Source organism: Triturus cristatus, chromosome 5_2, assembly GCF_964204655.1.
Source record: "Triturus cristatus chromosome 5_2, aTriCri1.1, whole genome shotgun sequence".
NCBI classification, from domain to species: Eukaryota; Metazoa; Chordata; class Amphibia; order Caudata; family Salamandridae; genus Triturus; species Triturus cristatus.
Window position 1 is genome coordinate 909,319,353 of NC_140588.1, and position 23,080 is coordinate 909,342,432.

At 47.8% G+C, this 23,080-nt stretch overlaps 1 protein-coding gene across 1 annotated transcript in view; it reads right to left on the reverse strand.

The window, feature by feature from the left end:
* CUL4B (cullin 4B) overlaps positions 1 to 23,080 on the reverse strand; it is a 761,875-nt gene that overhangs the window by 98,040 nt on the left and 640,755 nt on the right. Inside the window, exons 18-19 of the mRNA XM_085608106.1 lie at positions 2,580 to 2,685; positions 2,337 to 2,509 (exon numbers count right to left, since the gene is read on the reverse strand). Coding sequence (XP_085464232.1) covers positions 2,337 to 2,509; positions 2,580 to 2,685 — 279 coding nt within the window. The remainder of the gene's footprint in view (positions 1 to 2,336; positions 2,510 to 2,579; positions 2,686 to 23,080) is intronic.

The window sequence follows — 23,080 nt, forward strand, 5'->3', positions numbered from 1 at the left end:
TTTTCGACAGTTGCACACAGGTCTATGTCAGGAAACCCCCAACACAGAAAATAGGGGAGCAGTACTTCTGGGTGGAGTTCCACTCGTGAACTTATAGCTGCATCCTGCTGAGCAGGTTTGCAAAGTCACTGTGTGCTCCTGGAAGATTCTTAGCTAGGAGGTTAAACTTGTCGTGGATCACACAGCACCAAATGTCCTTTAACAGTCCCGACAGCTGGGAGTAGTGCGTGCCCAATTTCTGCAGGTAGTGCATGGCAGTCATGTTGTTCCTTTTGATCAGGACTGTCTTGATACCAACATGGCAGAAAAAGGCCTTAGGGGCCAAGTGAACAGCCAACAACTCCAGATAGTTTATTTGAAAGGTCTGTTGGAAAAGAGTCCACAAACCCTGAACAGTGATGACTTGAAAAGGCCCCCCCCCCCCCCAACCCATGAGAGAGGTGTGGTGATGATCACTTGGGGAACTGGGTTAGGAAAAGATTGCCCGCAACAAATTGTTGCTGTTCCACCATTGCAGAGAGCGATAGGTGCTTCTGTTTATAAACACTAGATCTTCCCATAGACCCTTCGCTTCTGACCCCTGTTGAACAGATATGTGCAGTCTGGCATGGGGAATAATGGTGATAGAAGAAGCCATCATGCAGGCACATCACTGTGCGCACAGTTAACAGTTGACCTGGCTGAAAATGAGGCAGCAAGGACTGAAAGGCTAGGACTCCAGCAGGACTGGGGTAAGCTTTTCCATTGACTGAATTCAGTCCTGCCCTTAGAAGGGTTGAACTTGTAGTGGCTGAAGTTAGGATTTGTCCACATTGATGGTGAAGCCCCAATTGTGAAGGAAGTCTAAAGTGATCTGCGTAGTAGACACTGTGTTTTGCTTGTACTCATTATCAGCCAGTAGTCGAGATACAGGAAGATGTGGACGTCGCTTCCCTGGAGATGAGCGGCAACAACTGCCAGCCATTTATTGAAAACCCTGGGCGTGGAGTTGACACTGAAGGGCAGAACCTTGAATTGAAAGTGCTGTCGACTTACAATGATTCTGAGGTAGTGACTAAGTGCAGGGTGGATCAGGATATGTAAATAGATGTCCTTCAAGTTGATAGCGGCCATAAAGTTGCCTTGTCGCATTAGTGGTAAGACGTATTGAGCATTATCAAGTGGAAATGCTCCGACAGGATGTACTTGAGGGGTCGAAGGTTTAAGATGAGCCTAAGGGACCCGTCTTTCTTGGGGATTAGGAAGTACAGGGAGTACATCCCTTTGCCGCGTTGTTGAGGTGGCACTGGATCCCTTGAGAAAAAGGGCATCTGCCTCCTCTTGGAGGAGCTGCTAGCATGGTGGGTAAGGGAGTGTTTGTGTGGTGGGATTTCTGGTGGTGAAGCAGTGAGCTCCAGGCAGTAACTGTGCTCCACAATGGCCAGGACTGGTTGGGAGGTGATGTTTTGCCATTGTGGAAAGAACCCCTGCAAAAGTTCCCTGACAGGGATAGTGTGGTTGGAAGGAAGTCACTGCTTGGCTGGGAGGGAGTCACTGCTTGGTAGGGGCGTCTCCCTTAACCATTTCACGTCCACCCCTGCCTTTGGTATTTTCCATTTATGTGCCCCTGGACTATCCTTGGCATGCTTGGGCTTTCTGCTGTCTGACAGGAGAAGGAATCCTCGGGGTAGGTAACTTTTGCGCTGCCACAAGACTGTGTGTGGTGAAAAGTGGAGCGAAAAGATGAGGATTGGAGAGCTCCCATCCGTTTGGGTGTATTGGTGTCCTTTATGTTGTCCAGCAATGATCAACTGGTAGGTCGAAGAGGTGCTCCCCATCAAACGGCATGTTGATCAGCAGCTATTGGAATTCAGGCTTAAAGCCAGAGAAACAAAGCCAAGCATGCCTGTGGATAAGGATGCTGTATTTGATTCTGGGATCTGCAAGACAACAGAATCCATTGAAACTAATATTTCTGGTAGAGATTTTCAGGCAGAGGTTTGGAAGTCCAAGTGACCCATAATAGGGATAACCACTGCTGCATAGAAGAACAATTAATATAGGACCTGAACGTGACTGGCAAGATTGCTATTAAACCAGTTGCAACTAAATAACTGTTTGTGGCCAAGGCTGCTCAAAATAATATTTTGAACTTGAAGAATTCTGTCACCCAAAGTAGCATTATTTATGACCCAACCGCTTATTAATAGCTTAGATTTCATACAAGTACACAATCAACTGTGATAACATATGTACAGAAAATCAGAAAAAGAATCTAAAGATGATGCAATAGGGCCAACAAATATGCATATCAGTTTCATCAAAAGGTGTCATTGATTAACAAACTGAAAACAAACCGTTTCTTTCATCTGGATTTGATTGATCTTTATCCTGAAGAGCTTATGTTTGAAATCGTCATTGCAGGTGAATTTATCTCCATCTTCAATATCCTTACTTTTGGGAGTTTTCGTTAACACTCGGGCTTTGCCACAAGCTAAAGATTGCAGCGTTCTTCTTAGTTCTCCATCCTCTGCAGGGGAAACATGCATTAGCATTTCAATTGTCAACGTACATATGGAACAACTGTATCTGATACACACCTATTCCTGTAGCCAGTTTTATCTCCTCTAAAGTGAACTCCTCTCCTTCATTAAACATAAGCAGCACCAATGTTTGGAACAAAGACACCTGAAGCTCCTTTTTCCCCTGTTGGAAAAACAAATTGAGAAAGTAAATGAATATATTGTTTTTCAAACCGGAACACCAGTCTCTTTTACTCTGTTTATTTAAATCTTTCAGACTTACTCCAAACTTAAAAGTTGTAAACCATGTACTTTACTAAAATAAAATAGTTTTAATTTTGTTAGGTTTGAGCGGGCCAATAACATACACAGTTTTAGGTAAAAGGGGTAAACAGTTTACAATGTTGAATACAAGCTGGTAGAGGCAAAACTCCAATTGTTTGTGAAATGAATATGATCTGAATCTAAAATGTAATTATGGAGAAGTGAGACCAGCTAACATCTGTGTAACACCCTAAAGACCTGCAGGCCTGGGGTTTTATCAAGGCTGTATATGTATTAATATTCATATAGTTGGTTGGAACAACAGTACAAATAAAACACACATACAATAAAATATATTCGTGATAAATACTGAAGAAGTTACTTACCTTCAGTAACAATATATCTGTGAGAGACAAAGATTAGTTATAGATTCCTTACCTTCAAATTACCACAAGGTGTCAGACTGGATCCAGAGAATGTTTTCGTCAGTAGTACTTCTGCGCGTCGAAAGGTGGCGTCGGTAGGCTATGCGTTCGTCGTTGGCATCGTGGTCAGCAGGATGACGACGCAGCAGCCCTCGCGTGCCGACGTCAGTTCTTATACACGACATTCCACGCCAGAAGCGCAGAGCCATGCAAGACACGGACCACTGGTGCACAAAACTAGGGCCCTGGAAGTAAGTCCTTAACCCTAGAAGTCAGTTCGCAGAATGGGGCAGATGGGTGGGGCGGTAAGGAATCTATAACTAATCTATGTCTCTTACAGATGTATTGTTACTGAAGGTAAGTAACTTGTTCATCTGAAAGAGACAGTTATAGATTTCATACCTTTAGGGTAGATACCCCAGTAATACCAACCCCGGAGCTGGGTCTTCGAACTAAGTTCACACCAGAACGTCCTGGAGAACAGAACGGCCAAAGAAGCCGTCCCTCTGGACTTGGCTGTCCAGGCAGTAGTGCTTTGTAAATGTGTGCAGAGATGCCCACGTAGCTGCCTGACAGATGTCATTGAGAGGAACACCACGTCCCACAGCAATAGTAGCTGCCGTTGTCGTGGTGGAATGGGCGTGCAGCCCCACTGGAGGCTCCTTCTTTACCAAGGAATAACAAGCTTTGATGCACGAAACGACCAACCTAGAGATGGTCCGTTTGTGCACGGCCCCACCTTTTTTGGCACCCACGTAGCCAACAAAGAGCTGGTCATCCACCCGGAATTGTTTGGTGCGATCCAAATAAAAAGAAAGCGCACGTTTTGGATCCAGACGGTGGAGCCTCTTCTCCTCAGAGGGATGCGGAAAGAAGGTGGACAAAGTGATGGTTTGAGCAATGTGAAAAGTAGTAACAACTTTGGGAAGAAAAGAGGGTCGAGTTCAAAGGACAACCTTGTCCGGGTGAACTGCTACATAAGAAGGTTTTGAAAAAAGAGCCTGGAGTTCACTCACCCTGCGAGCAGAGTTGATGGCAACCAGAAAGGCAGTCTTTAAAGTGAGAAGTCAAAGAGGACACATATGTAGCAGCTCAAAAAGGAGGCATTACGAATGGAACAGGGGGAAAAACATGAGTAATGCCCTTAAAGCGATTTACAACAGGGGACTTGAAAAGAGAAGGCTGTTCCGGAAGCCTAAGAAAGGCTGGAATGGCTGAGAGATAGCCCATAAGAGTGCCCAGAGCAAAGCCCTACTGGGCCAAAGAAAGGAGGGACAAGAGAACCTCAAACAGGGCCAGAAAGAGAATCCACAGCCATTTCTGTGCACCGTGCCACAAATCTGTTCCATCTGCAGGCGTATACAGTCTTAATGGAGGGACGCTTGGCTGCCAAGATAACATCACAGACTTCGGGAGGAAGGTCGAAGGATGTCAACTGTCGCCGCTCAATCTCCACGCAAGGAGGTGGAGGACCGTCCCCTGCTGCTGCGATAGAAGATCCTCCCGAAGAGTCAGTCTGATCGGAGGATCGATGGCCATATGTAGCTGCTCAAAATACCAGACTATTCATGCCCATTCCAGAGCCACAAGTATGACTTGGTCCCAGTCGCGCTTGACCTTCTTCAGCACTCTGGGCAGAAGTGGAATAGGCGGAAAGGCGTACAGAAGACCGCAACTCCAATCGAGACGAAAAGCATCACCTAGCCAGTGCCATCTTGAAAATTCCAATGCGCAGAATTGCTGACATTGCGCGTTCTCTTCGGTGGTGCATAGATCTAACCAAGGATCTCTCCACTACTGAAGGAGACCTTGCACTACCTCCGAGTGAAGACACCATTCGTGATCCATCATGTACCTGCGGTTGAGTTCGTCCACCCTGGCACACAGTGAACCTGCCAGGTGTTGAACCACCAGAGATATGCCCTGATGTTCCAGCCATGTCCAGAGACAGAGAGCCTCTTGACATAGGGTCCACGACCCCAACAGCTCTGTTTGTTGCAGTACCACATGGCAGTAGTGTTGTCCGTGAACACCTGCTCTACTCTCCCTTTGACAGAAGGAAGGAATGCCTTTAGTGCAAGACAGATCGCCCGAAGCTGGAGAAGGTTGATGTGGAGACCGGACTCCGCCAGAGACCAGAGACCTCTGATCTCCGCCTCTCCCATGTGGCCGTCTCACCCCAGAAGTGATGCATCTGTCACCACTGTGAACTCTGGTTGGGGAAGGAAGAGGGATCTGCCGTTGACCCAATCCTGGTTCGTTAGCCACCGCTGCAGTTGGTGTGCAGTGCCCTCCGAGATCTGGAAGCAATCGGAAAGATTCCCCTGATGCTGTGCCCACTGGAACTTCAGGTCCCACTGCAGAGCCCGCATATGCCACCTGGCATAGTCCAGCAGCAGGATGCAGGAGGCCATGAGGACCAGTAGCCTCAGGGTCAGTCGGACCGAAACCCGGGATAGAGGCTGAATATCCTGGACTCGCTGCTCGGGAGGATAAGCCCGAAACTGCGCTGTGTCCAGAAGCGCTCCGATAAAAAGGAGGTTCTGAGAGGGAATCAGGTGTGAATTCGGCACATTGATGGTGAATCCCAGCAAATGCAGGAGATCGGCTGTTGTCTGGATATGGGAGACGACAGCCTGGGGCGAGCCCGCCTTCAACAGCCAGTCGTCGAGATAGATGGAGACTGGAACCCCTGATCTGCATAGATGAGCTGCTACCATCGCTATCACCTTCGTGAACACTCGAGGGGCGCTAGTAAAGCCAAAGGGGAGCACGGTAAACTGAAAGTGCTCGTGGCCTACTGTGGCCTCGTAGGTAACGCCGGTGGGCCGGCAGGACGGGGATGTGGAAAAAAGCATCCTGCTAGTCCAACGCTACCAACCAGTCTCCTGGATCGAGGGCAGACAGGACCTGAGCCAGTGTCAACATTTTGAACTTCTCCTTCCGGAGGAAGTGGTTTACCTTCCTGAGATCAATGATAGGACGCAGGCCCTTGTCCTTCTTGGGCACCTGAAAGTAGTGGGAATAGCAACCACAACCTACTTCTGGCATAGGAACTCGCTGAATGGCTCCCTTGGCCAAGAGATCTGTAACTTCCTGCTGGAGAAGGGCCAGGTGATCCTCCGACATGCAATGGAATTGAGGTGACATGGATGGAGGAGTAATCTCGAAGGGGAGGGAGTAGCCCCTTCGGATTATCTGCAAAACCCACCTGTCCCGACTTGATGTTGAGATAGTGGGGGAGGTGATGGCGAATCCTGCCGCCCACTGGCGATTGATGGGCCTGAAAGGCAGGACTAGGAGGGTTTGGTGGCTGCTGCAGAGGGGGCGCTGGTGGACAGGCCTGCCCGCTGGCCCCCTGACCCACAGCGGTGGGATCCACATCCCCGACCATGCAGAGGCTGGACAGCTTGCACAGGCCTGAGGCTCTGGGTGGAATGTGGCGTGGCACCCCTTCCATAGCCACGAAAGATGGGGAAAAGCAGACTGCGCTGAGCGGGAGGTAGAAGCGAGGCCTAAGGATCTGGCCGTAGCCCTAGAATCCTGAGAGCGCTCAAGCACGTTGTCTGCCTTGTCGCCAAACAGGCGACGGCCATCAAAGGGCATGAACAAAAGCATTGCTTGGACATCACCAGAGAAGCCAGTGGACCTCAACCAGGTGTAGTGTCTCAGTGCTACTGATGTGAAAATCGTCCTGCCCAGTGAGTTGGCGGTATCCAGCCCACACCGGATGGCGAACTTCGCTGCATCTCTCCTTTCGGCAACAACACAGAAGAGCACGGCCCGGGCCTCCTCTGGGCAAAGTGACAGCACCTGCGCAACTGTGTCCCACACCGAGTGGGAGTAACGGCCCAATAGACATGTGGTGTTCACCAACCGCAGTCCCAACCTGGAGGAAGAAATTATCTTCTTTCCAAGGTGGTTCAGCTTCTTGGATTCCCTATGAGGTGGTGCGTTAGGGAATGTGCCTTTGGACGTTGAGGCTTGGACTAACAAGCTCATCCGGGTAGGATAGGAAGAAAGGAAAATGGGGTCGCCCAGGGCCGGGCGCTGGCGTTGGGCAATCATCTTTTCCACAGGAGCCCCTGTGTTGGGATTGGGCCAAGGTCCCAAAAGGATGTCCGTAAGGGCCTCATTGAACGGCAGCAGGGGCTCCGAAGAGGCCGTTGCCAGCTGAAGCACCTCAGTCAGGAGGTTAGTCCTGACCACCACCGTAGGCAGCTCAAGGTTTAAGGCCTCGGCTGCCCTATGCAACACCACTGCGCAAGTCGCACCCTCCTCCGTAGCCACGGTAGGGGGAGAAAGCATGCCAAGGTCTGGGGAGGTATCCAGACCACTGGCGTCAACCAACTCCTCTCTCCAGTCTGGTTCCTACAACTGGTCTGCAAGAGGATCCACATACCCCTTCCAGTCCTCACCCTCTCCTGGTAGCCACTCAGGGTGGTAGGAAATATCAGGTGAGAACAGGGGTACGAAAGTGCTGGTCGGTCCCTGACCAGACATTGGACGTCGGTCCGGCTCTGTGTCCTCAACGAGGGGGGAGGGGGGAGGCCGGGGCCGCCGCCGCCTGGGGACACAACCGGCGTCGGAGGCAGCGGGGGTGTCGTCACTGGATTCGTTGCTGGAGGAGGTGTCACGAGGTCGACCGGCACCGATCCGGATCCAAGCCTGGATCCTTGGGGACCCTGCAGTGCCAGAGCCGAAGGCATCAAAAGCCTAAAGCCCCAGCCGAGACCATGGAGCCGAGGGCACACCGGCAGAGTCTGGCTGCCCGAAGATAGAGTGCAAGGCTTCGTAAAAGCTTCAAAGCTGGGCAGGGGTCGCTCTGGCTCCCGGAATGGGAGAGAAGGCCGGAGTCGACCAAAGAGGCTTCGTGGGCGGAGCCGGACTACCAACTGCTTCTTGCATCGCATCGGCTGACGGACGGGAAGAACGCAAAGAGCGACAATGCTTCTTGGCCTTCTTCTTGTGCTTCGACTTAACCGAAGACAAAAGACTTCAATGACGAGTGGTGATGGTGGCTCAGCGACCGGTCCCGCGACGACCTTCTCGACCGGGACCTCTGATGACACGGAGCGGACTGCCGGGCCTTGAGAAGCTTTTGGGACCGCTCCTGAAAAGACTTCGGGTTCATGGCCTGGCAGTCGGAGCACGACTTTGGGTACTGGTCGCGCTCCAGGCATTAAAGGCACACGAGGTGCGGGTCTGTAACCGACATGAATTTGTGCAGCAGGAGTCGATCGACTCAAAAAAGGTGTCGACAAAAGTTGCAAAAACAATCAAAAAGTGACTCGGGGTACTGCTCTCTCCAGATCTGAGCTGGCTGGCGCGGAGAAAGAAAGAACTGACATCAGCACACGAGGGCGGCGTCTAGGCTAACGACGAACGCGGAATCTACCAACGCCACCTATCGACACACAGAGGTACTGCTGAAGAGAAAATTCTCCAGATCCAGTCTGACGCCTGGGGATAATTCTAAGGTGAGGAATCCATAACTAACTTTCAGATATGCAATCTTTGGAATAAAATTCCTATTCTGTTAAAAAACAATCAACATAATTTGACATGTTTCAGAAAACAATCGAAATCTTGGCTTTTTGCACTATAGTATTAGTTCTAGGCTGCACTGAAATTATTGATTTCTTGTTATTTATACTCTTTCTTTGTCGCTTACTTTGCATATACTAGCACCAACATGTACTTGGGCATTTGTTGCGCTTTATAAATATCAATGTCACATCCAACCACTAGAAGTGATGCTATGGTAATATCATTAGAGCTATATAGCACCCATCCCGGTGCATGGTCAGTTCCCCAACTTTTTTCCCCTTCTGTCTTTTAGAATGGGAACGTGGGTGGGACTGGTGGAAAGTGCAGCTAGATTAGAGTATGCACTAGAAAGATGGTTACTGAAGGCAAGCAGCTTTCTTCTGATGGATACTTGTACCTGCAAATTACTCACCTGCTAAATAGAGTCCAAGGAGTCAGGATAGTCAGACGAGGAAATTCTAGAGCACCAAAAGCATACAATAAACATCCCTTCTCACAACTGTATCCATGTAATAAGGATTGGCGAAGGTGTGCTTCAGATTGGAGAGTCCTCAAGGGATACATGTTAAGTTTGGTTCATCAAGCGACAATTTCACCTGCAGAGCAGTATGTCTTAGTCAAAGAACAATGAACATCAGCTGATCTGAAAGGATGCAGGTATAGGCTTTGGATGCAGGAGTGCAGAAACTGCCCCTCACAGACATGGAGAAGCAGTCTGCCCTGAAATGTAGAGAGAGACATGGTGCTGTGTATGTCTGTGTAACACACTGTTCTCAGAATATTCAGGTTGATGAAAATGGTTCAGGTCCAGTCCTGAAGATCTTCCTCAGAACCAAAGGACTCAAGGGTAGGGAAGGAAAGGCAGTGCAAAGTTCTACTTGATCAAATTGTGTCCCCAGACCTGTGCATAATAGACACTGCTGTGAGAAGCAAAGGATTTCACCTAAAGGGTACCTCAGAGGGCAAAGATGTGCAGTACTATCTCCTGATAGAGACCACACTGGTCAGTAAGATGACTTTAACTGAGACTGTCAACTCTGATGGTCAGGAAGCAAGACAGATGGTTGGTGACTAGCTAGATCCCATGCCAGTGCACTCATGTCCATTGCTTGAATGCTTCTTGACTGATACCCATCCCCTCCCTATTTGTTACAGTACCATAAAGCAGTCATATTGTTGGTCAAGATCTGGACAGACTGACTGCGAAGGGAAGAGAGCAAAGCCTTGAGCACAAGCCAAACTGACTTCAGTTTGAGTAAACTGATGTGCATTACCTGCTACTCTGGAGAACACAGACCTCCACTATCCAGTTCCACCAGATGAGCACCCCACCCGAGGGTGAATCCGTCACCAATGTGGTCACAGTTAGTGGATGGTAGGAGGAAATTCCTTGGGCCATGTGTTCCTCCACAGCCACCAAGTCCGGTATGCTGCAATGTCCCAAGAGATCACAATGGCATCCGACTGATCTCCCCCATGATGTAACCATTACTTGCAGAGGCACCACTGGGAAGACCTCCTGTGCCAGCATACATACATGACCGGAAGTATGTAGTAAGCCCATAGACCTAACAAAGAACCATTAGGACAGGTTTCCAAACTCCCCTCTCAACTCATCAAAATCAAATTCCAAATGTCTGACCAACTGGGGAAGAGGTATAGCTCAAAGCGATGTTTCCAGTCCTGCCCCCATTAACAAGAGGTCTGAGAGGGCTCTAGGTGAGATATGGGAAATCTGAAGTCAAAATGGAGGGATGCTATCGCCTGCAGCTTCTACTTCACTAACTGTGGTGAACCAGTTTTGAGCAGCCGATTGTTTAGGTATGGAAACAGAAAGCCTATCAGCCTTTCTTTCACACCCACTGTAATAACCTTTCTGATGAGAGGTGCAGATTACAGTCGGAATGGGAGGACTGCAAACTGGTAGTGAGTAGACCAGACCAAGAAGCACAGGCACTTCCTGTGTGAATGAAGGATAGGAATGTGGAAAGACGAGTCCTGCAATTTGATAACCACATCCAGTCTTGTTTCTAGCATCAGAAGAACAGGAGCCAGGGAAAACATATTCAACCTTTTATTGGAATTGTAATAGTTAAATAATGTGACCACTGCCCTCTTTTGAAAGTACAGAGTAGCACCCCTCCCTACTTATCTGCTCTGGGGCCAATTCTATTGCTCCTTTCAGCAGCAGGGCTGCCCCCTCCTGCTGCAGGAACCATAGATGCGGCTTTAACTGAAGGTACTGGAGAGTGGTGAAGGAGGGGGGGGGGGGGTCTCAGGAAGGGGCTCTGGGGAGGAGCTGATTAAAGGGGTTGGGCATAGTTTCTTTAGACAATTTTAAGTCCCATTTGTCATAGGTTTTGGTCCTCAAAGCCTGCAGAAAGTAAGATTCATCCTTCAACTAGCTACCTCCAAGGGAGACGTTAAGTCTACATGTCCCCTGGAAATTAGAGTGAATAAGTGCCTCCTCAGGGCTCCAGTTGACCCCCACTACTCAGGCACCAGAATCTATTGTATCAAGGCCCACTCTGATAATTTGGAGTAGGGCATTCTTGTCATCCCTCGCAACCTCTATGAAGTGGTCCCCAAGTTGATTCTGGAGGTTTGAGAGTACCAATATGGTAATCTTACACAAAGCATGTGTATCTGGCAAGAAGGCAGATCGAATTCATAGATTTTAGAGCCATATTGCTGGCAGAGAACATCTTTTTACCAATCACCTCCAACCTTTTGGATTCCCTCTAGAGAGAGGCTGTAAGGAATGAGAAGTGGGTTTGCTCACCGCAGGAGTAAGCGTGTAAAATTAAGCATTCCAGAGAGGGATGAGAAGAGAGAAATGCGGAGTTTCCTGGTGCCATACTTTAGTTCTTTGTTATTAGTCCATTGACTGCCAGAGCTGAAGTGGCTTATCCCATGCAGCTTTAAGGGGTCCGAGCAGAGCTTCATTAAAAGGCAAGAGTGACTCAGATGAAGAGGACATAGGCTGAAGCACCTAAGTCAATAGATCAGCCTTGGTCTCCACAGTTGGTAAAGGTAGCTTCAAGAGTTCTGCAATCTTCCTAATCATTTTGCTAAAGGAAGCCACTTCTGAGGAGGTTGATCCACTTTGGTACTCCATTACCGTTTCTGGCAACATATCCATGACAACAGCAGGGTGCAATACCAGATAATGAGCAGAATTGGAGGAGGGTGGCTGCAGAACTTTTCCCACCTCACTGCTGTCATTGTAGTCAAGTTTATTTTTATACAAGACCCAAGTAAAACTAGAACAAATCTTGCTGAGCTTGCCAGTAGCGTTGGAGTAGAATATGAAACAGGATCAGGTAGAGAAATGTATTATTATTATGCCTAGACTCCTTTACAAGCATGGCCTTACCCAAGGTCGTATGGACTATGGCTTTTGTTTCTGGGAACTCCTGTGGCATGGCCGGCGTTTTTGGAAGCGCCAGGTCAGACATGGCACCAGAGAACCTCCTAGGGCTGGAATAAAGCCAGTCAAAGCCAGAGGCTGCCCAAGGGTGAATCTATGGGGTTGTATGGCACTGAAGGGGAACCCACTGCTGGAAACCCAAAAGGAACTCAAAAATACACATAGGGACGTGCAGCCTGCCTGAAAAGTGCCACCGTGGTGCTAAGTAACTTAGATGTCTTGTAACCTGGCGCCAGGAACTCCAGACTGAACTGTAAAAGGATCAGGTGACAAGGGGTCCAGGGCTTCCCCCCCGCGTTAGATACCGGAGGAGAAAGGCACTGCTAGAGTAGACTCTTCGGGAAGAGGCATGGCCAATGTTGGAGTCTGTCCACGTGACCCACATATCAACCTTTTCTTTTTTTTGTCCTTTGACTTCATCAAAGAGAAGTGTGACTTTGAGGGTGACCCCCCCCCCCCCCCCCCCCCCCAAAAACGCAGGGTGAATGGTGTGAATGGTGTCGTGACCTATGCTTGTCATGAGCTGTGACAAATTTGGCATTGTGATCTTTGACAGCTTTGGGGAGCATGAAGCAGCATTCATCGAATGACCCCGAGTCGGGCTTAGACAACGAGCATCACAAGCAGACAATGTGAGGGTCTGAAATGGACAATTGTCAACTGCAGACATGACAGGGTTTGGAGCCTTACTTTCTAGGAGGTGTGGTCTCTCGCACTGCACCGAAACATTTCTGAAAAATGTATCTTCGTGGAAAAGCCATCTAAAATCACTGGGGTTCTGCTTCGGATCAATGTTGAGGGCATGGAAAAAGTGAATCCAATAGGTGAGTCACAATGGCCGTTATATGGCTCTAGTGACATCACCATGGTGTTGCATCCAGTGCAGAGAATGAGCCAGCGCCCCCCTTTAACGGCATAGGAGTGTTATGCAAGGTTTCAGGAACCAGTCTGGCACCCGGGTGAGAAAACAAAATAATAAAAAGATCACTTCCCGGTTCTGTCCCCTCGCACACTTTTTTTTTTTTTTCTGCTTTCAAATAGCTCTATACAGCATCTATTTTAGTATGTACACCGACACTTCTGTCCAACCCGCTCCTCTGAGCCCATTCACGTTTTAACAGATAAATTCTTTTCTCATGGTGAGGCCAACAGTCCGAGAATAGCAAGCCTCTAGGCCTTGGGAGGAGAATAGACAGACCTCCGAGCTAAAGAGACAGGAACTGATCCCAGACATGTTGCATAAAGAGAAGGGTCCCTCTGACCTCGCTCCGACGCAGGAAACTGCCAAGGAAACATAAACCAGACATAAGTGTTTTAGATGAGATTACTTTCTGACCTCGCGCAAGGCTCTTGCTTCAGCTACAAAAAATGTCCTGCACTGTTTTATTTTTAGTATGTTAAGGAGGGGTCCACCCAGAGTGTGTGCAGGAAAATGTATATATATTTTACTCTGTGAATAAAGAAGCAGACCAATCCTGAACCTTGCACGGTGATGCCGTTTGTTCTGCCTTGACTCGAGTTACTGTATGAAAGTCCTTGTTTTAACTCGAACGCCACGGACTCCCCGGCTCATTATTTTATCATTATAGAAATTCTGCCTGGCGTAAATATAGATTTATTTACCACATTTACTGGCGCCTGAACAGGGACACTCCCCCTTCCCCACGCGCCGGCGATGTAGGCCCGGTCTTTGTCCCTTCCAGACCCTCCCGACGGACTTCACGTGCACGAAAGCGTGGTGTTCCCGTTAACTCCCTCGGCAGAGGGGGAGGAGACGAACTGCGGCTGGACATCCACACGAGGCGGTGAAGAAGTTGGCGGAGTGTCCCGACCCAGAGCCCGACCTGTGAGATCGTCGAGTCCGAGGTTTTCGGAGTCCCACCCCTACTGCGCAGCGTCAAGAACCTGACGACCAGGTCTTCAAGTCCTGCTTCTCGGTGAGTACACCTAAGAATGCATAAAGACGGGCTCTATGAACGAGCACGGTAAAGACGAGTCCAGTTTTGTTTAAGTGGGTTAGGTAAAAAGTTGCACCGCGATTCTGGTGTATAAAGATATCAAGTTTATTGATTAAGTTTAAGTGTATTGTTAAGTATCGTTTTGTAGACATGCCGTTGTTTTCACGCCTACATAAACTAGGTACCAAGAAGGGGTTGTTGGAACATTCAGTTCCACTTCCCCCTCGAGACACGCCCGGACATTTTATGTACACAAAGCATGGAATTAGTGCAATATTGTTTATGGAATTATGGGTTGATTACACCAAGGGGTTAGAGAACAAGTATAGGTGGCCTGAGACCGGTACGTTTGACATGGAATGTATAATGAAACTAGAGGAGCAACTATGGCAGAAGGTGAGACCGGCTCAAGATGAGTCTATAGAAATGTGGCGCAAAGAAGCACATAGGCGGGTACAGAAACAAATTAGTAAACTGGAGAAAAGTAGGGTAATGTCAGAAGGGGCAAAACAAAAGAAATTGCAGGATGTAGGAGCCACGGTTCAAAAAGAACAAGACCGTCACCAGAATGCTCTCATCACAGGGCTTTATCCCGTGCTAACAGACTTACCCACGGAGAGGGATTTTTCCAACCCCCCAATAAAGACCGAAATAACTGTGCCCTCTGCCCCGGTTGATAGTTTCATCGAAAACTATTTAATGACCTCGCCTCCCCAGTATGTAGAGACTCCTACCCCCCCAGCCGTAATACACCAAGCGCTACAAATCGATCAACAAGATCAGTCAACACCGCCACCTGAGCCATCAGAGGCAGCAGGGGGACATTTAGCGTTGCCCGCACAAGCTAACATAAGTGCCTACGAAGAAAGTCCTGGCACTGGTCAAATGGCGGACATTTCACGACAACTGGTTCAGGCAGAATATGAACTAAGAGACGTAGTGAACAAAAAGAAACTGCTGGACGATATTTATGAACACGTCCGTACGGGTGAAAACCCGAATGCGATACAAACTGCTATGCAAAATAGAAGCATCGATCACAAATAAAATATCCATATATTTACATCATGCCTTCTGTTACGTCTGTTATCTGACGACGAGAATATGGGAAGAAAACAGGGACTATGGGACTTGCACCGCGCTATTGTGGCTTGGGATCACAAGTCAAGACAGGGACAGAAACAGTGCACACAAACTGGTAGAGGAAATAGCGGCTGTACATACCGAACTGGAAAGGTTACTAAAATCAGAGGAAGCTGACAATACTGGCTTCGTCGTCCGACCGGTCTATAAAAATACATGCACAGACAGAAAGGGTATAAAGTATAGATCAGCAAGAACAGAAAAGGTAGGGTCATCACCTGAGGAACTGTACCAAGCAACGGTCATGGCATTGGACGAGTGGCTGGACACCGAGCCACCGCTCACCAATGAGGAACAGGAGATAGCACGGTCAGCCACACAATGGGTGGCCCAGGCTAAAGTATATGGTCCAGACATAATAGCACAATTGTACTCGAGTCTAGCCCCGCTCCAGCAGCGACTGGCCAGTATCTATATGGTTCAACATCTGGCTACGTTGTATGAATACCGAGGCTGCCCTCAGGATAGGTTACACGAATTTGTAGACGACTGCGTGAGCCGTAGGTTCATGTCTAAACCGGACGAGTTCCTCAACATATTTCTGGATCTTAGACATAGATATCACATGTACGTTGCCGATATTGCTGAACCATTTGTTTTTGACCGTGGAAACTACCCAATGCGGGAAGTACACCCCCGGGTGGGACCAGACAATACCATCGAAAGGGTTCATGTGTACCAACCCCTGTCAAAAATTGACCTGATACAGTTAAAGAAAATGGTCCCTCCCCATGAAAAGGACCCAGTTGGTTTCCATAGGGAGCTAAGAGATATCCTGGCAATGGGAAATTACACGTATAGTGACGTACAAACACTGCTGCGTATGATACTGCCACAAGGGGTGTTTGAGAAATTAAAAGCACAGGATTGGGAAGTAGGTACAAAACATCTACGGTGGGCGGAGGTAGAAGCAGAAGAGAATACCCGCCCGGTGGGGGGAGGCCTTACGGATAAGGAAAAAGACTTACCGTCCCTACTCATAGCAGTCTTACCCCGTCTATTGGCCACTAAAAAGGAAGATTGGGGAACGATCTCGGCATGTAAACAGAAACCGGACGAGGATCCTAGTGATTATTAGGCCCGTTTAGAACAATGCTTTTCAGTAAACAGCGGTCTCTCTACGACCAGTGAAGCATACCCCCACCTTCTTGTGACAAAATTAAAAGAGAACGCCCTGCCGGCTCTTAAAAATAGAGTATTAAAAGTAGAGAGTACGTGGCAGGCAGGTACTCTAAGTCAGGTATTACAGATGCTCCAGTATCATCACAACAGAATATGCGATGAACAAGACAATGAGAAGAAACGTATGAAAGATACTAAAATGAAAATATTAGTTGCACAGTCCACGGCTGTAAGCACCCCAGATAGAAAAACGGGTACGACAAAGGGTGTCTGTAACTACTGTAAGAAAGAAGGTCATTTTGTTCGTGAATGTCCTGTCTTAAAGCATAATATTGCAACAGGGAAATCACAGCCACGGCAATACCCACCAAAAGACTTGCCGCCACCACCACCACCCCCGCTGCCGACTCAAATGTACCAGCAGGATCAGGACCAGTACCCTGAACTTCCCGCATTTACATGAAGCTGCCTAGAGAGAGAAAAGGACTTGCCCCTAATTCCTGTACCGGTGGATCAAAAGGGTTCGTATGTTAAAGCAATTGTTCTAGGACAAGATAGGAAATTTCTCCTGGATACGGGGGCAAGTAAAACAACCATAAAGTATCACGAGGTCCCGGAGGTGCCTCTCTCTGGTTCACATAGTATATCTCTGGGATTCTCGGGCCAACCAGTCATAAGTAAAGAATCAGAACCCCAACAATTGACGGTCGGCCCACTGACACGAACAACAAAGTTAGTTCTCACAGACACATGCCCTGAAAACTTGTTAGGAATACAGACATTGAAAGAATTGGGAGCGGTTATCTGCTGCTCCCCCGAGGGTGTTCGTTTATTTCTACGTGATTTTAAGGGTCACTTTGTGGCAAAAGCATTGGACGAACGCCTACTGCACTTACCAGAACACCTCTGGGCAAAGGGACCAACGGATGTAGGTTACATAGAAATAGCGCCATATAAAGTGACGCTGAGGGCAGGAGCGTTATTACCTAGGCTGCGTCAGTATAAGATTCCACCGGCAGCGGAACAAGGGTTGATTGAGATAATACAGGATCTGATGGACAGGGGTGTAGTGAAGGAAACGGGTTCTAATATCTGTAACAGCCCCGTGCTTCCTGTTCTTAAAAGAACAGACCCAACGGCATCCCCAGTGTACAGATTAGTGGTAGACTTGAGAGAACTGAACAAATGTGTGATTCCCCAATATCCTGTCGTGCCGGACATTTCATCATTACTGACTGCTATTGATCACCAAGCTACACATTTTACTGTCATCGATTTGAAGAACGCATTTTTCAGTGTCCCTATCCATGAAGACAGTCAGTACCTTTTTGGTTTCACTTTAAAAGGTCGTAGTTTCCAGCTGACGAGAGCTCCACAGGGGTATACTGAAAGTCCTAGTACATATAGTCAAGCATTGAAAAGACAGCTAGACACCATCACTATGCCTCAACATACAGCCCTATTACAGTACGTCGATGACATCCTGATCACAGCAAGATTGGAGGGGTTGTGTGAGCAGGCCTCCCTTCTGGTGTTGGGTTTTCTGGCAAATAACGGACACAAGGTATCACTTTCCAAATTACAGTTCTGTGGACAGCAAGTGGTATACTTGGGACACGTGCTGTCCAAGGACGGTAGGCAACTCACCACAGAGAGAGTGCAGGCCATTGTCCGAATCCCTCAACCTCGAACACAGAAGGAAGTCCGAGGCATCATAGGTTTAAAATCATACTGTAGGCAATGGATCCCACAATATGCACACATAGCCAAGCCTCTTATTCAGTTAACGACCCAAGCTGCGAAATCCACTGACACCTTGCCCTGGACCTCCGAACACACGCAAGCTTTTGAGGCGTTAAAGCAAGCCCTCTGTGAAGCCCCAGTCTTAGCTACCCCTGATTACGACAAACCATTTACATTGTTCGTTACAGAACGAAACGGTACAGCACTCTCAGTCCTCACACAGGAGCAGGCAGGAAAGAACAGGCCCTGTGCATACTTTTCCAGTACGCTTGATCCAGTAGCCCAGGCCTTACCTGCATGCTTAAAATCAGTGGCAGGAACAGCTTTGGCGATAAGACAATCGGACAGTATAGTATTAGGCCATCCCCTCATTGTTCAGGTTCCCCATTCAGTAGAGGTCCTGTTGAATAGAACACAGACACAGCATCTGACCATAGCACGACTGACAGGATACGAACTCACGTTGTTTCAGCCTCACATAACCATAAAACGATGTAACGTGTTGAACCCTGCCACTCTCCTACCCGAGACAGTACAGATTGAGGACATCCATGACTGTGCCCAGACAGTCAAGATCTGACAGACGTACCACTCCCCGTAGTTGATAACACTCTCTATGTGGATGGCTCATGCTTAAGGACAGACAAGGGACAGCTAGCTGCTGCTTATGCCATAACTACTGAGACCAAAGTGGTAGAATCGCACAAGATAGAAATACTGTCCGCACAAGCGGCAGAATTAGTTGCCCTAATACGTGCCTGTGAATGGGCAAAAGGCTTGAAGGTGAACATCTATACAGACTCAGAATACGCCTTTGGCGTGGTCCACAATTTCGGGGTTCTCTGGAAAGAAAGGGGATTCCTGACTTCTCACGGCACCAAAATCCAGCATGCAGCCCTGATACATAAATTACTAGATGTCATACACCTCCCAGACCAGGTGGCTATAATGAAATGCAAAGCACACACCAAAGTAACTTATTCCATCACAAAAGGGAATGACCTGGCTGACAAAACTGCTAAAGAAACAGCATTACAGGCCATCTCAAAATTAAGACTACAACTTCCAGTGTTTCAAGGCCCTGCCCGTACGGTAAAGGACCCTACTCAAGATGTTATGGACATACAGACTCATGCTACCGCTACTGAACTGGAACACTGGAAAGTGTCCGGAGGGGTAGAAACAGATCAGGGATGGATGACAAAAGACAGGGCCCTCTGGTTTTTACCGGACTCTATGGTCCCCGTGATAATTGACACCGCACATAGTCCCGCACATTTGGGAGAAAAAGCCATGCTGGATAGCCTAAGCAATATATGGTATAACAAACAAATGCATGCTGCGGCCAAAAACAAAGTGAAAACATGTATGATCTGTTACCAATTTAATCCCGGGAAAGGCACAGTCACAGAGGGAGGAGGATTCCACCCCCCTGATCATCCCTTTGAAGTCCTACAGATGGATTACATCCAGATGGAAAGATGCAGGGGGTACAAATATGTCCTAGTTGTAGTATGTGCATTGACCCGATGGACAGAGGCCTACCCAGTCCCTGACTATACAGCGGTGACAACAGCCAAACAATTAGTGAGAGAATTTTTTCCTAGATACTGGTTGCCACGTGTCATTTACTCTGACAATGGCCAGCCCTTCTCTTCTGAACTGATGAAGCATGTCTCCCTTTTGTTGGGTTATACTTGGAAGTTCCACTGTGTCAGGCACCCACAGGCAGCAGGCCTGGTGGAAAGACATAACCAAACATTGAAAACGAAGCTGGCAAAAGTATGTGCAGAGAAGGGTACTGACTGGATCACAGCTCTTCCCGTTGCCCTGTTTTACATGAGAATGGTAGCGCATTCAAGGTCAGGCCTGTCTCCCTATGAAGTCGTGTTCGGGAGACCCCCAAACATGTGGGGAACATCTATGCCGAAGAAGATAACTGATGTTGACAGTACTATGCTTGCAGATTATTTGGCTTCCTTGATGTCTGCACTCCTCTCTTGTCGTTCACAGGTTCCAGCAGCTTTCCCAGACAAAACCAAGCCCGAGGATCACACCATAACTCCAGGAGACTGGGTCCTCGTTCGGAATTTTGACAGATCAAGACACCTCGAGCCCAGGTGGAAGGAGCCAAAATTGGTCCTATTGACCACCAGGACAGCGGTCAAGGTTGAAGGTCGAAGGTCGAAAAGGATGGCTGCATGCAAGTCACTGTAAAAAATTCTTTGGGGATATTAATACCTATGAGAAGAACAAATACTTAGACATAGACCCAAAAGACATATTACCACCGTTACTGGAGAGAACACCACAGCAAGAATATACTTCCAAGTTAAGGCCTAGACATAAGATCTGATATTCTGGTTAATTAAGTCCACTGGGTACGTCCTGTGGTGAAGCGGCTGGAATAAGGATCTCAAATATCCAGGCCAAAAAGACTATGATGAAACAAAAGTATTGTAAAATGCTACACCAAAGATATTCTGTTTTTTTAGTATTATTATTTGTTGTCCTTTTTGCTACAAGCTTGGGGTGGATCCTACACTTGGCATACCCCCCCGTTTTGTCAAAAACGTTAAACAGCACTACAATGCACTCCCATGTAGAACTTCCTACGCATCTTGCAGACAGGCGCCTAGAATTTCCCAACAACACTTTCCTTTCTATGTTACACCATCACCAACTATCGATTAACACCACTGACTGTTGGGTCTGTGGACGAATGCCACATTCGGTTAGCAGAGGTGTCCCATTGTTCTCATACCCCTTTTCTATGGTGGGTTCCTGTTTGGCTTGGAAACTCATGTTACACGAGGGACAGCGGACGGGAAGAATAAAAGATGCCGTCATCGCTTCCTTTACTCGACAAGTCTGGCGTAATACTTCAGAAACCAGGGCCTACCCTTTTTGTTATAGTTCCGATCATGACACATACTCTCTTCCCTACACTGAGGAGGAGGAAATGATTACCATTAATAACAACAGTGACACGGTATTTGTAGGTATGAAAAGAGTAAAAAGGAATCTAACACCATCCTTCGTATGGGTGAAACCCCAAAAAGGAGCCCTGTGTATAACGGGCATAGGGGATAAGCCGGTGGGGGAAAGTTCTTGTCTAGTTCATAGGAGTCTGAACACCACGATGTCCCCCTATCTGGTGCTATCAACTAATTCTTATTTTATTTGCGGAGACAAAGCCTATGTGCGGTTACCCACTGGATGGAGTGGCTCCTATTATATAGCCTTCTTGTTACCTCCCACCTAAACTGCCCCGGCAGATTACCATCTGATTGACCCCCTGTCCACCATAAGAAGGCGGCGAAGGTGGGTCATAGATGCAGAAGATACTGCACGACAAGAGGCAGGAGATTTTATTAAGGGCTTCAGTCCCTTCTGGGGAGCCATGATTAATAGCCGGCACATAAGACAATTAACACGTGTGCTGAAAAACACTATCGATGAGACGGCCAGTGCGCTGGGCAACATCACTGCTGAAATGGCCGCCGAAAGACTCATAACCTTACAAAATCGTATGATTTTAGACATCATGCTAGCAGACCGCGGGGGGGGGGGGGGGGGGGGCATGCAAATTGATCAGTTCTAGCTGCTGCATTTATATTCCTGATGACGCACCCACGGTATATGCAGCAATTTCCCGACTTCATGTAATTTCAAAGGGCCTCGACCAGGCCACAGGCTCTTGGTCCCTGATGGACTGGCTATGGAGCCTTATTCTACAGTGGGGATGGAAAGTGCTGACCGTACTTGGGCTGGTCCTTGCTCTCCTAATATCATGTTGCCTTTGTGTCCAATGCGGGCCCGCCTTAAGCGGTCTCTGTGCTACATGTCTCGTCCCAAAACCAATTAATAGAACAAGAGAAAATGAGAAAATGATGCTGCAAGCCCATGTGGACGGTCTCATGGCCATGGAAGTGGCCTAAAAATACAATTAAGTCGCGCTTGGGGACAAGGAGGGAATGAGAAAACAAAATAATAAAAAGATCACTTCCCGGTTCTGTCCCCTCGCACACTTTTTTTTTTTTTGTGCTGCTTTCAAATAGCTCTATACAGCATCTATTTTAGTATGTACACCGACACTTCTGTCCAGCCCGCTCCTCTGAGCCCATTCACGTTTTAACAGATAAATAATTTTCTCATGGTGAGGCCAACAGTCCGAGAATAGCAAGCCTCTAGGCCTTGGGAGGAGAATAGACAGACCTCCGAGCTAAAGAGACAGGAACTGATCCCAGACATGTTGCATAAAGAATAAGGGTCCCTCTGACCTCGCTCCGACGCAGGAAACTGCCAAAGAAACATAAACCAGACATAAGTGTTTTAGATAAGATTACTTTCTGACCTCGCGCAAGGCTGTTGCTTCAGCTACAAAGAATGTCCTGCACTGTTTTATTTTTAGTATGTAATGGAGGGGTCCACCCAGAGCGTGTGCAGGAAAATGTATATATATTGTACTCTGTGAATAAAGAAGCAGACCATCCTGAACCTTGCACGGTGATGCCGTTTGTTCTCCCTTGACTCGAGTTACTGTATTAAAGTCCTTGTTTTAACTCGAACGCCACGGACTCCCCGACTCATTATTTGATCATAATAGAAACTCTGCCTGGCGTAAATATAGATTTATTTACCACACAGGGATATTTAATATGTGAGGAGTCTGCAAGTAAACATTGCCATCTGAAAGAAAGTACCTGACATATGCAGCTCTGTTCCGTCACTTCTACAGTAGTATAACATAGCTTCAGAATCCTACAGGGGCACCTACAGGTGTGCAACAGCACTGCTGAAAAAGATAGATTAAACCAGTCTGGCGCCTGGGAATATTTTAAAGACGAGGAATCTGCACAAAGAAGTATCCATCAGAGCACGGATTTTTGTGCTCTGATGAAACTGGCCAAAGTCATTAAAAAGGCTATTAAAAAGGTGCGG